Source organism: Pecten maximus, chromosome 17 (genome assembly GCF_902652985.1).
Source record: "Pecten maximus chromosome 17, xPecMax1.1, whole genome shotgun sequence".
Taxonomy (NCBI): Eukaryota; Metazoa; Mollusca; class Bivalvia; order Pectinida; family Pectinidae; genus Pecten; species Pecten maximus.
The window spans coordinates 17,019,591-17,037,669 of NC_047031.1; the positions used below are offsets into that span (position 1 = coordinate 17,019,591).

Consider the following 18,079-nt stretch of genomic DNA (forward strand, 5'->3'; position numbering starts at 1 on the left):
AAAACACTACACTGAGAAAATATATGTTAAAGACTTTCATGATACAAACAAAAGAAGAAGATGTTATTTGTGGAAAATGTCGCATGTCATGTCATCGTTCAGTTCTACAGCGTCGTACACACATCGATCAACATCCCCCTCCATTTGAAGCACATTGTGATAAATCTGCAAAGAAAACCCTTCTGTCACCACGGAATATAACACTTCCAATACCATCCACAGGAAGCAGCCACAAAAAATGTATTGTTTGTAATACCTACCCAAAGAAACTAGTGGTAATATCTCGTGACGCAAAATACAACCTCTTTCTGAGAAAAGGTATTCTGGTACCTTTTGGAGCAAGATGTTGTACTCATCATATTGAGGATGGTTTATTGGGAAACGAGGCATGTGAAAACATCACTTTAAAAAGTGACTTATCTTCACTAAATCGTACTGAAATACTTGCTTTGATTTCTAACATTAGAGATGTAGCAAATGCCCAACAAAGCAAACGTATTGATTTCGACTCACCACATGCTCTTTCAGATGAAGATTTCATTACCTTAACTGGACTCAGTGTTCAGCATTTTAATGAGTTATGTGTTCACTTTACTGGTTCAGTACGATCTTCAAGAAACAGGAGCATTAAATCATGTGTCGGGATCTTTCTTACTAAACTAAAGAGTGGCATGTCAAACAAGCTTCTATCAACAGTGTTCAACATTGGTAAAGATTCCATTCGACGTGCAATATCATCGGCAAGGACGGCACTAATGAAAGACTTTGTTCCACCAAATCTTGGCTTTCAGCATGTAAGTCGACAGGATGTCATCTCGAATCATACAAGACCACTAGCCCAGACATTGTTTGGAGGACTAATGGAACCAGCCATTCTTGTGATTGATGGCACCTATATTTATATTCAAAAGAGTGGCCAGTTCATGTTTCAAAGAAGAAGCTACAGCATGCATAAACACCGTCCATTGGTGAAACCTATGATGTTCGTCACAACAACAGGTTACATAGTAAGCGTGTTGGGACCTTACTTTGGAGATTCAAAAAACAATGACGCCAGCATCCTGAATCAGATTTTAAATGCTAATATTGAAGAGATCAAGGAGTGGATTCAGGAAAACGATGTATTTGTGGTTGATAGAGGATTTAGGGATTCTCTCGACCTCTTGAAACAACTAGGAATCCAAACAGAGATGCCATCTTTTTCGAAACAAAAACAACAGCACACAGTTGGAGAAAGCAACGCTTCCCGACTTGTTACAAAAATAAGGTAAGGTATCCTGTTTTTGATGGACACTTCACTACCTTTACTGAATTAAATGTATATAACTCATCAATGTATAATATCTTAGCTGGTTCAAATAAACCCACAGTGAGAATAGCAGATACTAAAGTTTAATTTTAGCAATTGATTTTCATGAACTAATCTATAAAGAAGAAGTTGACAAAGTTCAAATAAAACTTCCTTTGATATAGCTGATTCCAAATATTGTACATTGTTACACTGTTTGTATCAGTCAAATTAGAAATGTACCAAATTACTATCTTTCAGGTGGGTGGTAGAAGCTGTTAATGGACGGTTAAAAACCTGGAAATATCTGGATCGTGTGCTGCCTAACTCACAGATTCCATACGTTGGCGATATCGTAAGAATTGTGTGTGCAATTTGCAACAAATACTGTAAACCAATTAGCACTGGCGATGCAGAGACAGACCAACTCATTGGAACAAAGATGTTGTATCTATCAAGGAAACAGAACGAACTCCAGGAAAGAGTAGACCGAGATGGTCTTGTCAATAGACCAAGTAAGTGGCAGAGGATGGACAGTAGCGACATTACATTCCTTGTTATGACAGAAGAAGACCTGAGGAACTTGACACTCGGTGTGTACCAGTTGAAATTAGCAAGGGCATACACACAGGAGCACATGAGTGACACAGGAGGTTATGATGTATGTGTTTGCAAAGTAGATGCTAACCTCATCAGTGCCAAGATACAGAGCAGACATATTAACTCTAAAACGTACCAACTGTGGGTGTTTTTCGATGAGTGTACTGTGCAGGGATGGTACTGTAAATGTCGTGCTGGGGCCAGAGTAGTTGGGACCTGTTCTCATGTTGCATCAGTTGTGTGGTATTTGGGATTTGCACGTCATTTGGACAAAATTTTTGACTTTAACAAGGACTGGACACAATATTTACAAGATGCCAGCCATACACCAGAGCCACTCAATGTTGATGAAAGTGATGATGAGGACAACAACACAGAGGAGTGAAGAAGTTTAGGACACACTTCATCATTATTTATGTTTGATGCACATTGTAATTATTGAACAGTTCAGGTTAAATATTATTAATCATTTACTAAATGCCTCCACTGCAACTTGTGTTATTTTTCTTCCAAAATGTAAACAGTTATTGATATTCAATTTGTAGTGTTCATTTCCCTCCAATATATTTCCCATGTAAGTTCCTTGCTTTCTGCAATTTCCATTTCTACTGGCCCGTTTGCACAGAGAAAGACCATGCGTATGGTGTATTACATTGTTACACACAATTGTACTTACTTGTGACTCTCAATATACAAGGAGACGGTGATGATATTGGCTAAATTGAGAGCCATAGAGGGATATCAGGGTGGGAGATAGAATGTGTATGTTGTAAAGGGTGTGTGCTTGTGTTGGGGGAGGGGAAGGGTGTGTGTGTTGTTGTTACTATTATCTGTTAGAGTCACGAAGAAATGAATACATTTCAGAGTATGCATGAATATTGATGTTTTTCTGTTCCGACAGAAAATGTTTATCCAAATAAAACTACTAGATTCAAATTAAGAGGCATGTTAACAATCAGTTCATGATTCTTTACAACATATACAACGTTGGTAATCAGTATTGTTAACAAAAGCAATTCACTTTTTAAAGTACAAATTGTACAAGAATGGTTTCTTAATTTTGTATTTAAAATGTTACTTAATCTAATTACCATGAGATGAGAACGTGGCACTACCACGGATACTTAAAGGTAACTGGTTACACAGTCTAACAGCAGAAGTAAAGAAGGATGCATTATATCTCAGGTGACGATTCCTTCTGTTATTGAATTTTGTTTCTTAAATATTGTTTTTATCACATGAACATTTTGATGTTTTGTTTTATATCCTTTACGATTTACCTGGATCGCAAGGGTTATTGATTACGGGTATATTGATTAAATTGTAAAATTGAAACTGAATTTTAATTGTTCTTTGTTTTATCAGTAAACTGACAAATATAATACGTACCAATACAATAAGATAGAAACAAACCATATTTAAAAATAATCAATATTTTCTTTCCATCCTTTGTTTGATATTGGTATTTGTATCTTTATCTATAACTTGTAATATCCAACCCCATTGTCTCCATTGTTACATGTTTCATGTACCATTGTTATGGGAACATTTGGTTGCTAAGACAAGAAATGGTTGCACCGAAATATCAATTATATGTTGTCTCTGCTACCTTTATATTTACTGTACTTTCATCAATCATCTTCAAGCATCAAACATGCACTTTCTGTGCCCATTATGATAGAAATCATATACCGTTGCTATGGAGAAACTGTCGTTGTTAATGCGTTGCTAGGAAACTCAAAAAACATGTTTGGTCACATCAAAGTGTATTTTAAAACTAAACAATATTCAGTGGAATGTATAAAGCATTTCGAACTAACAACTAATATAAGATGTTGTAATACATATTTCAATATCACTAAAATGTGTAAATAGATTGTATGATATACTGTATAAACAAGGTGGGTTTCCAGGTCTGTTGCTAGGCAACGTGAAGTTAAAATTCTTTAAAACTGCATTTTTTATAAATCTTATATATCCATGTATGCACAGTATAAAAATTGAAAAGATCTAAGATGGGGCCAAAAATGGCCCTTAATGCATCTACTCCAATCGACCGCCGTACGTGAAGTACGTATCTACCCTCCCCATTCGGGAGAAGTCGTTCTAAAGTTTTAGCCTATTTGACCCCTTGTGATCTTGAATGAAGGTCAAGGTCACTCATTTAAATAATCTTGATAGCCCTTCACCCCAGCATGCTATAGGCAAAGTATTAGGTCTCTGGGCCTATCGGTTATTGAGATAACGTCATTTAAATATTTTAGCCTCTTTGACCCCTGTGACCTTGAATGAAGGTCAAGGTCACTCATTAAAACAATTTTGATTGTCTTTAATCCCAGCATGCTACAGGTAAAACATCAGGTATATGAGCCTTTTTGTTATTGAGAAGTCGTTTTAAAGATTTTAGCCTATTTGACCCCTAAGACCTTGAATGCAGGTCAAGGTCACTCAATGGAACACTCTTGATAGCCCTTTACCCTAGCAAGTTATAGTCCCTATGTCAGGTCTCTAGGCCTTTGGTTATTGAGGAGAAGTCGAAAATGTAAATTGTTTAGGAAAGGACGACGGACGACGCTCGATGAACGACGACGGACAAAAGGCGATTAGTAAAGGTCACTTGAGACTTCGTCCTTGACCTAAAAACCCAAAGTAAAAAAACAACAACCTGCAGTTAGTTTGAATGCTTTGTTTTATTTCGTCTAAGTATACAAACCTCAACCACTTGCTCACTGTGTATAATATCGACAATATCATTTCCCAATTTGAATTGTTCAGAAAACACGGTGTCGCTTTTTTTTCAAAACCCTCCCGTCTCGTCTCAGAATACTTCAACTTGCTTTGTTAACATCTGACAACGCAAACTCTTTTTTTTTAATTGACGATAACAACAGATGAAAGGTTGTTTTTACATTTATGATTTAATTTGTGTTCGTAATTAACTTCACTGCTCACGACCAGTTTGAGTTTAGATTGACAACACAACGTCCGATTAGTGCACGGGCACATACAAAAATAGACATAGAGCTGGCAATGCCCGCGGGGAGGTAGCATCTGAGATTTTATTGAACAGACATTGGGAGCGTGTCATAACACAATGCGACTTGCTCCATTTTATGTCCCTGGGTCTGTTATCAATGTGGAAGAAGACATTAAAACTTTCAATCCAATTTCCCTTTAACAATGAAGTCATGCCAAAATAATGTATCTAAAACATGGTATCCCTGTATCCCAATATACTACTGGCGCGGCGTCAGGTCTCTATTAAGAAGATAGTGAAAAGGTGAATATGGCGCCGGATTTACGCTTATGGGCAGTGCTCCACAGCATAATTTTACATGTCCTTTAATTTACTTTATTTTTCAATTTTATTTCAGGCGACCAAGAGGTCAAACTCAGAATTAATAAAAATGATAACGGACATGTAATAAAATATCACAGATAAATACATTCAAACAATGTAAGGAAATGTAACCAGTATACAGAAGCATGGTTATCATCTATAATATACTATTTTTAGACTTAAAAGAAAGCAATATACAATCCAATATACAGTAAAAGTCAAGGGCATTTCTTTCCTTTACGATAACCAATGTTCAAGCTTCGGAAATCATACTTTTCTGCTTTCCAGAGGCCAACGAATACATTTAAACAAGAGGACCGTAACAGATACCTGCATTTTGATATATTTAGCATATTCGACCCCGTGATCTTGAATTTGAATAATCTATATAGCCTTTACCTATATATGCTACAGACATAATTTTTGGCCTGTGCCTTTTTGTTATCAAGAATGAGCCATTTAAAGAATTTAGCATATTTTACCCCGGCGACCTTGAATGAAGATCAAGGTCATCTTATTGATCAAACTTGGTAGCCCTTTATCCCAGCATGCTACAAACTAAATATCAGGTATTTTTGTTATTGAGGAGAAGTTGAAAATGTAAATTGATTTACGACGCCGAACAAAAGTCGATAGCAATAGGTCAACTTAGAAACAAACATTAAAATATTTAATCATTTAAAAGCATGAGGGACCTATGGCTGAAATCCAAGAAATGTCTAGCCAAAAATACGTGCAGGGTAAATCACGCTGTAATACTGGAGTAGCTTGACATTTTTGCCCATACATAATGTGCATAGAACATCATCCTTGCCTAAACCAACGGCATCTACACAGTAGCTATCTGTGTGTAGGATCTTGAGGAACTCACCATGCCCACTGATGAGTAAGACACAGTTGTTGTTATAGTCCCCTATGACTAGATTACCTGCACTGTCATACACCACACCACTGGGGTAAAATGCCTTACGTCCAGGCTGTGATGTTCGTCGGTATGTATCTGGAATTTCACTATCATAAACGAACATTTCCTTAAATTCCGCGTCCATGACAAGGACTTGATGGTTTCTGTCATTATTCATATTGTTATAAATTACTGCGAGATTAAATGTAATTGGACACTCTGACACCTTGTTTGGTAAATTCACTGTTGTTTCAACAGTGCCTGTAGCCGATTTTGAAAGTACCAGTTTACCTTTTAGGGTAAATTTTGAGATCTTGCTCTCCATCCCCACAATGACATGGTTACTGGCTGTGATGCATATGCACTCTGGTGCTTCTTCTGTTTGGAATCTGTGAATAAGTCGTTCGGACACGAGCTCTGTGATGGCATGTTCCCAGTCACAGACCCACAGTGTGTTGGTTGCAGGTGACAGGCTGATGTCCCAAATCCTAGAACTGTGTTTAACCTCTTGAAGTACATTGCTCTTATTGTCGAGGAGAATTAACACATCACTTGGTTGGCAATAGGTCCAAGTTTGACCACCAGTGGTCGGACATACAGAAGAAATCTTTAATGGACACTTCCACTCTTCCAGCAGTTTGGTCCGAGGCAACAGGGTGTATATCGGACTGTGCATTTCCTGTCCTTCCTTTGACTGCTGTTGAACAGACTGCATCAATAACCGCTGTGTTGTAGTGGAAAGTACGTGTTCAGAAGAGCATTCAATCGACTGATCATCACCTTGAGATTCTGGACTTTTACCTGAGATTTCCACTTCGCCTAAGGCTGTATTAAGGTATTGTTGGGGGTCTCTGTTTGGGCTGAAGCTAGCAATGCCCAGGGTTGGTTTCATACAGAGTGTGACATGGGTTTGAATCTCACATCCTGCAATGTAAATTTCCACGTCAGTTCCAATCTTAATCACTGTCTTGCATTCCTGCACTTTTTGCTTGAGATGTGCTCTGTTAATTTCAAGATTCTGTTTATAGGTTTGTAGCAACTTGGCGTTATCCTCCTCCATTTGTTTATAACGTGATACAGTATGAGCACACATCAGGTCAAGTTCATCTTTAAGTTTGTTAGTTTGTGTTTTTATCTTCTGTGAAAGGTCATCAAAGATTTTGGTGTTTTCCTTTAGATTTTCACTAGAGGAGGTAATATACTGGTCAATATGTACAAGGTCAACTTTCTCCGTTTTGTCTATAAAGTTTTGAATATCTTCTTTTTTGTCCCGAGTAACATCGCAAAGTTCATTCAAGGAGTGTCTCCTATGTTTTTGCCGTATGCATTTAGCACATACAAGTACATTGCATTGTTTGCAATAACTTTCAAGCTGACTCCCTTCATGGTCGATACAAATTGTTTGACCTTTAATACGGACAGGAACTGAAGCCATCCTGTCTTCCAGCGCCACTGTTCCATCTTCACCTGAAATGTATAAATTAGTATAAAGTATTAACACAATTATCTTATCTCAATTGGGTAAAATCAAGGCAGAAAAAAATGTTTTAGGCACGGGGATGTTGGGGCGGATCCCCATAAAATATGTTTTTAAAGGGGAAAAATTCACCATTAACGTTACGTAATATGATATATTAATTGTGTCAAGACCTGCAAAACCGACATAGGGAACCTGCTAAATGATTTTCTTATTTCAGCAACAACGTTAGTGCCATTTGTATGATGGGGATCATACCTTTGATGTCTTTCAAGGCAGGGTTTCTAGATGATTCCACGTGCACGGCACTGGCGTCATCTACACAAAACAGTCAAAAGAATTTTTATTGTTTTACAAGTCAAGGGAAACATATTGAAAGTATGCAATCTTACAATGAGTCGCTAGTATAATTATATATATTTATGAAAATATGTAATATGAAATTATTAAACGGGTTCAATAAGTTGATATGCCCCAAGCTCTTAGGCGAGTGGCAGATACAGCTTTTAGACTTAGTTTACTGCAATTCATATTACAAAGCGAATGTAAGATTATGTTTATCATATGACACGTATTGATAGAATGTAAGTGAACATTTTTAGTTTAATTTCTTAAATATTAATATACTATAATATTTTGAATGTTATACACTACTGGAGTAAACACTGTTACCATTTAGTCAGAAACTATTTTTATTTAACAAGAGTGTGTATACTATAAAATATAGTCAACTGTCATCTATTGTCTTTGAGCGGTCAGTGTGGTTAACTAAGTATCAAGGTTTACCAATATATATTTACATTTGCTCCGCATTTCCCCACTGACACAATGCTAAGAGGCAGTTGCCACCATACGCCTATAACACCCAGTGCCTCAGGCTATAACACCTAGTGGGTCATGTGACTTTAAAAAGGCGTTTTTTTTTGTTGGTTCAGTTTTTTTCAAAGTTGACGGAAATGGTAAGACAATGTAAATATAAGTATTGAACAGTGGTTTTAATGTTGTTACAGTCAATATGGCAGCAAGATGTATGGTGGGTAAATGTAGCATGGTTCCCATGCCATTTGCCCACCATATATCTTGCTGCCATATCGACTATAACAACATTAAAACCACTGTTCATTGCTCATATAGCTGCTTTTCTCTTTTGTGCCCGACAAAAAAGTCCTGGGAGGGATCGCGTTCCCCATCTTTGTTTCGTCATAAAACCTCCGATATGATAACGTTAATTTTAGTAAACAAAGAAACTTTACTCCATGGACTAACAAAGTACGCACCCACCATGGTGACAACAAAAATACCCATTGGATGTGGCATTTCAAAACATGAAGAAGAACAATTTAAATATATGTGAAATTTTACCCACTTTCCATTTCCCTACCCCTGGAGGTGTTAACCTTTTAGACCATTTCCCACATTATCAACTGTGAGTTTTGCATTCTTCTTCCTGACCAGATAAAAGAGAACCTACATGTAAGAGGTTTTGCCTGATGACCTGTCAGGATATCTACAAACATTATTATCCTATAAATCCATGCTTTCTACTATTTCTAGTGCTAAACAAATTTTCTCGGTTTTGATTTCATACGCATGTACAGATCTCACAAAGCTAATCATACACATTCAAGACACATTCATACGCATTATAAAACATACGAAATGATACTGTAGAGAATGCAGGTATATGGTATCACCAGTCTTCTCTATACGACTTACAGTGTGTAGGACTGCTCCCAGATCGCAAAACCCAAACAATGCAGCGAGATACTCACGTAAGTGATCTTTCTGTGTTGAGGTTTACGATCAAAGAGGGTGCTCTCTGTCACCTCGTAAGAATATATACGAGAACGCACCTCATGCTCTTGTGCTGAGAGAGTTCTAACAAAGGGAGGTAGTCCTCTCCCGATTTTCACTACAATACTTACCTATTTCCGGTTCCGGGTTTAATATTTTGTTGATTTCTTTTGTGTAATGTAGTACAGTTGATTCCAGTGAAGGATTTATTTCTATCAGTTTGGGTAATAATTGTCCGTAGTCTCCGAAATTAATGTAGGTTTCATCCATGAGGCATTTAAACAGTTCCTGTACTGTTTTTAGTTCATTTATATCCACTCTGGTAAGTGGATATTCGAGAAGACGATACTTTAAACTCTGAAACTCCGGAGCTGTTATATTTTCACTCAGCTTTAAAACCATCGCGTTGTGGAGATCGATAGCCTCTTTGTTTGAAGCCATACTGAAAGTGTCTTTATAATTAATCTGAAAATAAACCAAACGTTATTTATTAGATTTAAGAGTGAATTATTGATAACTAAGGTTTAAGAAATGCATGACATCAATTTATTTGAAACATGTCGTGGAAATGAAAATCACACGGTGGTCAGATAGCCCAGTGGAAACACTGTGAAAAGGTTATAAAGGTCACCTGCCTGACCACGTGGATTTTCTCCTAGAACTCCAGCTTCGTCAATTTGAGACATGACTTTGTAAGTCTCGTTGTCGCAGTATGAAAAGCGATTCGTTTTTAAACTGTGGAATTCCGGACCGTGATTAATATTGATGTTTGGATGGTAAAAGATAGATTGATCATCGTCACGAAAACAATAACAAGCATTTGTAGTGGACATAATTCCTACCGTTCTTATCCCCGGCATAAAAACATTTGGAATATAATCTATTTAAATCATCGACTGCAGGGTTTCCCTGTAGAAAGTGTCTAAATGTTTTTGCTGAAATATCCGTTTCTTGTGTGGTATTCGGAAATTAATGTATTTATTTAAAGAGAATGAATAAATATCCGAATTTTGTATCGATTATCGTTGTGGACCATTCTGTTTGCTGCAATAAAATGTCATCAGCACCTCCGATCTGGACGCACAATGACTGGTTAAGGTTCCAATAATGACGTCACGGAAATGTGGCAAGAGTTATTGTTACGTTTGTATATCACCCCAGAACGCTTATTTGGGATTGATATAATCTTTAAGTAAAGTCAGAATGCTTGAAATTAACCAATCAGGAAAAAGGGAAAACAGAAAGTCGTGTATTCACAGGGATTAGTTTAAAACATATTTTATTCCATTTCTTTACATTTCATACGTCATATACAGGAATATTAACAGAATTCAGAAAAAAAAGTATAAGAATATTTATGTTAATCCTCATTAACGGGGCACAACGGGCGACGGCTGACGAGAGAACTACCCTCCTCTCAGGAGTTCTTTAAAAACCCAATATGTCCTAGCAATTAAAGATATCGCTATATTTATTGAAAGTTATCGCTATATCTAATTATAAAGCTATAGTTACATCTATAAAGATGCTGATTAATGTATTTCAGAGAGTCAGGAGGGTGGTCTGGTGGTCGGATCGTGACACGCTTACCTTTCACCTAGGCGGACGGACTTCGATTCCGCGATCTAACCTGAAAAGGTATTGGCATAACCTGCTCGATCACGTGGGTTTTCTCCGGGTACTCCAGTTTTCTCTCACAGAAATGACCCTCGCGCGCTGCCATCCAGGCGAACGAGAGTGATAAATGCTTCGCAACTGCAAAATATATAAAGTTTGTATAATTTATTTCTGTATACAATGTAGATAACTGTACAATTACTTCAACTCATTCACAATCATAGTATACTAGAATTTCTATATGTGTATAAATATATTTGAAATATTGTATTGTGTGTATTTTGAGTTACACGTATAACATACATATATTACATGTAATTTATTAAAATTCCTCGCAAATGGAGATTGCCAGTTTCGTTTATCACAACAAAGTACCTTTGCATGACAAATGAATAAATACTGTTATCTTGGATCCAAGTGGTACGTTTGAAAAAAACGATCATACAGCGCGTTCTATTACGAATACAGCATATTCGTATTGGTACAACTGGGTTGGTTTTTTGTTTGTTTAACGTCCTATTAACAGCCAGGGTCATTTAAGGACGTGCCAGGTTTTTGAAGGCGGAGGAAAGCCGGAGTACCCGGAGAAAAACCACCGGCCAACGGTCAGTACCTGGCAACTGCCCCACGTAGGTTTCGAACTCGCAAACCAGAGGTGGAGGGCTAGTGTTAAAGTTTCGGGACACCTTAACCACTCGGCCCCCGCGGCCCCTCGGTACAGCTGGTACTGGTACGAACCCGATACAGGAACGCACGGATAATGTATATAATGTATGCTGATGATCATTATGTGTTGATGGTAATATAATATTTGATAATACATTGTGGATATATTTTCATTGATTTATTTTTAATTATCGATAGTTCAGACGTACAGCAGATAATTTACCCCAGAAAACAGGAACCATGAAGTATAAACAGATGTCCTAATGAACGTACGTGCGTGTATACATCTACTCATATTCTGTAGAACAAATATAATTTTAACTGTCAACGTTGCAGAAAATTCATAATAAAGTCCTTCTGTGTTAATTTTTCTGTTGTTTCTTTCTCCATTAAAAAAAGAAACTATATAAATACAGGGAAACAAAAGAGGCGCATTTATAGTCAGTTCTGAAATAGTACTTGTGTGTTAACGAACAAGAGAGGTGAACTTATAGTCAGTTCTGAAATAGTACTTGTGTGTTAGCGAACAAATGAGGTGCAATTATAGTCAGTTCTGAAATAATACTAGTGTACTAGGGAACAATAGAGGTGTAATTATAGTCAGTTCTGAAATAGTATCTGTGAATTAAGGAACAATAGAAGTCAATTATGGTCAGTCCTGAAATAGAACCTGTGAATTAATTAAGGAATAACTGAGTTGCTAATTTAGTCAGCTCTAAAAAATACTTGTATATTAGGGGACAATAAAGGTGAAATTATAGTCAGCTCTGAGATATTACCTGTGCAATGACATGTACTATTTACAAAAAAGATGGTACACATAATGTGCTGTATAAGTCATAAATAAATCAATAAATGTATTTCTGGATTTTGGAATTAAACACGTATCAGGTTTCAGTTATGATATAATAAGAGCACAGCACGATTATTTAACTGAAAACCTATTTTATTAATTTCATACCACATCAGTTTTATACATTATTGTCACATTTGCATGTATATATTTGATAATAAAACAACACATAAATATGAAGCATTATAGAACAGATATAATAAAAAATGCAGAGATTATTCGGAATACCTTTGGTGTTAACTTATGTATACAAGTGTATGGGAACAAGTGTACTGATTATTGCTAAAGTACTACATGTCCCCTACCGGACATCGCTGATTATTAAACTCTAACGGTTTATAAATATGGTGTCCTTTTTGATAATTTAGAATTTTTTTTTTTTTTTTTAAGTATTGACACTTTGCTTGTCACTGAAAATGTATTGTTAGTTTTTTTTACTTTCTAAAATATTATTGGTGTCCTTGACCTTACAACCCTGAAACTCAAACTCGTTAAGGATGCCAAGGTCATTTATAGGTGTCTTAAGTTTGGTCAAAATCACCATATAGGAACTGTTGGCTTTCTTAAACAACAGTAACGGTATTCTTCACCTTGATCCTGACCCTTAAACTTGTTCTTATTATGCCTTGCATCTTATCAATAACAAGATTATCATTGAATTCTTACATTTTACTGCCCTGCAAGAAGGGCGTTAGAACTATACTTGCTTGCCTCATGGCATGATTGTCAAAGGCAACTTAATTTTGGATCTTATCTTTTCTCTTCTTTCTTAACTGTCTTTTTAATAATTTCTCCCTTGACAATGCCTCACTTTTAGACTTTAGTATAGTGTTCGCCCCCTTGTAGAAGGCTTTAGGTTCTGTCGAGGCATACCAGTTCAAGTGAGACGACCGATTCGCCCGTAGTCAGTATAACCCTCCACTATGCCACAGTAAAAATTATTATAATAGCTACTTTCAGTCTATGTTCCGTGAATTTAATGATCTTAGTATTGAAATCCTGAACGCACCCTCCATTAGAGTATTTGAAAAGATAATATCTAACAACAGTGTAAATAATAATACTACTTCAGCTATCTTCAAAAATCATGGTACTAGACATGATAACATAATTTTATGTCAATTAAGGAATGGTGCAAGCCAGTTAAACTATGATCTATTTAAAGGTCATCTAAATGATTCCCCTGACTGCAGTTGTGGCATTGGGTTAGAAACATCATACCATTTCTTCTTCATATGTCCACAGTATAACATACATAGGGACACTCTTAGGGAATCCCTACATAGTCAACAATACTTAAGTCTTTATATTTTACTAAATGGATCAGATGATCTTAATGATGAGGAAAATACTCACATCCTAGAAAATGTAATTAAATATATGTATGTAAATAACACAAGGAGACTCTGAATGCTGAAAATATACCTATACAAATATAGATTCACCATGATCATAAATAAGTACATGGAATACATTAATTGAATTAAGGCATACATGTGTATATCTAATCACTATGTCTGTCCATCCTTATAACTGTCTATCAATCTATGTAATGATTCGCATTAAACATGTATACCTTGATGCTGATAATATACATGATTAATGTCGCTATGTTAATAATGTATCGGTGACAAGTATTTCTTATTGCGTAAAATAGCAAATATACACTTATTGAGAATATTAATAACAGCATACATGTTTTCTGTTATTATGATCATATACATATAATCATCATTTACTTGTAAAGTCATATAATAACAAAGTGCTAGGTAACATATATATACACATATACATATCATTATGAGTCTGTGCAAACTATATCTTACTTTATAATTTAATAATCATATAATATGTATATAAATATTCAATTACGGATGCTGTCACTGTGTTTGTGTGTTAATTATTTTCTAATTATTTTTTGATTTCTATAGTAATCACTGTACATCTATTAAATAATATTATCAACATACACACACATACAAATGTATATATATAATATATATATATAAACAAAAGTGAATAGTGTCAATGTGATTGCAACCCTCTTAACTAAGCATCATTATATTTATTACATGCCATACAGGTAAAATTAGGTGAGATGTGGTGACTTGCTAGTTATGTATAATTGATTTATCTCCTTACTAAGAACAATCTCAATTGATAATCTTATTTGATTTGGGCTTAATCAGAATTAGACACTTGTATGTTTTATTTTAAATTCTTTATATGGTACCAGTTTATATGCGGTAGGGAGATGCGTGTTTGGTCAACACATGAGTAGAAGACTACTGGTATTTACCAGATGGACATTATAGTCAGAAATTCTGTTGTTGATCAGGCACTTGTCTCTCTCCTGCATAGTAAACGAGTTCTCATAAATATTTAACAATGATTTGAAAATTATTATAAAGAAAAAGAAAATACATAAGATTATCATTATATATTATTCACAAATACTCTTTCTATATATATACTGTAATTTCCATTCTTGACTAATAACCAAATACTAATTATTTGAAATAAATGTAATATGTTATGGAGAGAACTTTAATATAGGCTTAGCCTGATGTTCAATCCATTTGATTTCCAATGAAATATGTTGAAATGAAATGTAGTCAGTATTATGTAACCGGGTGGGGTGTGTTGCTTGCCAGCTTGGCGTTTTCGGCAGTGTGATTCAGTGATTGTGAGGTAGAGCTATGAAGTCAGAATCAGTTCTGTCTTTCACAAGGAGACAAACAGAACAGATCGCATGTCTCCTAAAACACGGTGATTATCACAAATTTCTTTATATAAATAGATAAATAGATATATAAAAATGATGAATAAGACAATATCAAATGTTTGTTTGTTATCTATGAAAATGCGTAAGGATTTAGAAAAAAACATGTAATGTGGGAGAACACACTAAAACCAAGGTATATACATATTATGAAACAGACTATAATTACTGCCACAACATTACTGTAAAAAACGTTGGTTTTAAAAAGGTGGGAATAAGAGAACACACCTGTGTTGAGGACATATAGCTTACTGTAAATGAATAATCATAATCACAAACAAAATTGAAATACATTATAGATGAGAGTCAAAATAGATTATATAGCAGGTGAAACCACAAACAATCTGTGAATAACACTGCAGTATCTCTCTCTCTCTCTCTCTCTCTCTCTCTCTCTCTCTCTCTCTCTCTCTGTACACTATTATGTATTGCCCTATCAGAATGTCACCTATACAAACATGCCAGAACACCAGTACACATACAAACATCACAATGCCATGTACATGTATGCACACATACATCAGACAACCCTTCCACGCATCAGAATTCATGTACACATATATCGGGAAACTGCTCACATACAAAATACCATCTATATATATCGGTAAACTGTTTCATATTTCCCATTTATAGTCGATACTGCCAATCTAATTAACTCCAAAAATTGTCAAGAGCATTATAAAATACATTAAACAAGGACGTATTTGAACATTACAAAAACATTTCTGAACACCGTTCATCAGCAAATGAACGCATCCACCAAAGTTAGTAAATCGATATGTGCCTACCTTAATGGAGGGAGTACAGTAACTATTCACAGTGACGGTGGCTTGCATTCATCACTTATTTCTCGATTACTAATTATATAAAAACAGACAAAATGGCTGCCGGTAGATTAGGTTATCTATCACAATAAGGTTTACATTATCACGTGACAAACATATTTATAGACACTCGAGTTAAATGTCACAGGGCCGGTTATACGTAGGGAACTTTTCTTTCAGTATTAAAATACAGTACAGGAACTACAACACACCACCAGATACCTGTTAGCTTAACTGACGTCCTCCACCCCTAATAATACTTACTAGATAGCACATAAACCATAAATCTACATCTTTTACACATCTCATCAAATACTTCCTCACTATGTTGCCAGTTATACAACATATTTGGTATTTTTTAACCTATCCTTTCCGTGTATCTGACTGCGTTTTCCCTGTTTTAAGCTTAAAACTATTAAACTTTCCACAAATATCGACAACTGTTATATTTGAGATGCCACTTCATTAACGACCTCTGTCATATTCATTTTGACGAATGTATGGGTATATTTTTTAGCGTATTGACTCTTCATGTGGTTATATTTACCTTGTTTTAACTCTCGTTTTACGATATCCGATAAGTCTCAGATGTTTATTCAAATGTTGACGCTGATATCGCGATACTTTTCATACTGTGACGCATTTATCTTGACAATTTTCATACTGTGACGCATTTATCTTGACAATTTTCATACTGTGACGCATTTATCTTGACAATTTTCATACTGTGACGCATTTATCTTGACAATTTTCATACTGTGACGCATTTATCTTGACAATTTTCATACTGTGACACATGAGCCGCAACACATTTTATTCTGACCCATATTTCGCGACATTTTCATACTGTATCGCGACACTTTTCTAACTGAGACCCATGTTTTGCGACATTTTTATACTGAGACCCATGTTTCGCGACATTTTCATGCTGTGACCCATTTGACGCGATAATTTTGATATCTTGATGCTCATTTTGCGACACCTTATATATTTACCCATATACCCATACAATTTTATATTGTGACTTATGTATTGCATTTTCCCTATGTTTGACTTCCACGCGATACTTATTATAATATCCTTTAATGAAATGTATGTAACCTTTCGTATGACACATTTGCCCTGCAGGTAGGGCGTATGAATTGTACCTGCTGCCCCCATTGCATGATCGTAAGAGGCGACTAAATTTGGGATCTTTTCTTTTCTCTTCTTTCTTAACAATTTTCCTCTTCCTAACGTCTCCCTTGACAATGCCTCACATTTGGCCTTTAGTTGAGCGTTCTCCCCAGCGAGGAAGGCTTCGGGTTCTGTTCCCTGGCCGAGACATACCAGAGTCCTTGAAAATGGTAGTTGCTACTTCTGCTTAGCGCTACGCATACTTGGAGTAGGACGACTGGCTCGCCCGTTGTCAGTATAATGTGACCGGATGGGGTGTGCTGCTGGGTGTCTTCAGCAGTATGCTTCAGTGAGGTAGCACTATAAATCGGCAAAAGTTCCGGCCTTTCACAAGGAGACTTAACACGAACATACCGCAGCCTTCCTAAACACACATACGCACTCACCTCACGCATGACTTCTCCTGAGTGATGGTAATTTTAATAGAGTCGCCCAGATTTCATTCTTCTCTTTGTAAAATTTGGTCCTCCCCAACAATAAATCAAGACTGGTTCCAAGATGCCGCTCGTAAGTGTACAAAACCAGCCTTCACCTTAGCCAAGTCGTCATAGGCAGAATCTAAAACATGTGACCCGGTAAGAAAATTCCAGCAAATGATTTTTATACCAACACAAATGTAAATACTTTGTTTCAATGATATGACTAATCTGTATTTTGTATATTTAGCATTTTATTCCTAGGTTCTAGATTCATGTAGTTTTTTTATGTTGCGTGGAGATGAACCTCCATAATAGCTAAAAGAGAAATGCGCTGAAGTC

At 36.0% G+C, this 18,079-nt stretch overlaps 2 protein-coding genes across 2 annotated transcripts; one reads left to right on the forward strand and one right to left on the reverse strand.

The window, feature by feature from the left end:
• The first annotated feature begins 626 nt into the window (after nt 1-626).
• LOC117315175 lies at nt 627-2,273 on the forward strand. Its single transcript, XM_033869320.1, has 2 exons — nt 627-1,267; nt 1,550-2,273. The coding sequence occupies exons 1-2, from the start codon at nt 672-674 to the stop codon at nt 2,271-2,273; spliced, it is 1,320 nt and encodes a 439-aa protein (XP_033725211.1). The 5' UTR covers nt 627-671.
• A 2,286-nt stretch (nt 2,274-4,559) lies between these two features.
• On the reverse strand, nt 4,560-16,217 carry LOC117315749. Its single transcript, XM_033870099.1, has 5 exons — nt 16,110-16,217; nt 10,994-11,158; nt 9,535-9,868; nt 7,868-7,927; nt 4,560-7,599 (listed from the first exon to the last, which is right to left on the reverse strand). The coding sequence occupies exons 3-5, from the start codon at nt 9,842-9,844 to the stop codon at nt 5,948-5,950; spliced, it is 2,022 nt and encodes a 673-aa protein (XP_033725990.1). The 5' UTR covers nt 9,845-9,868; nt 10,994-11,158; nt 16,110-16,217; the 3' UTR covers nt 4,560-5,947.
• Between the last annotated feature and the right edge of the window lie 1,862 nt (nt 16,218-18,079).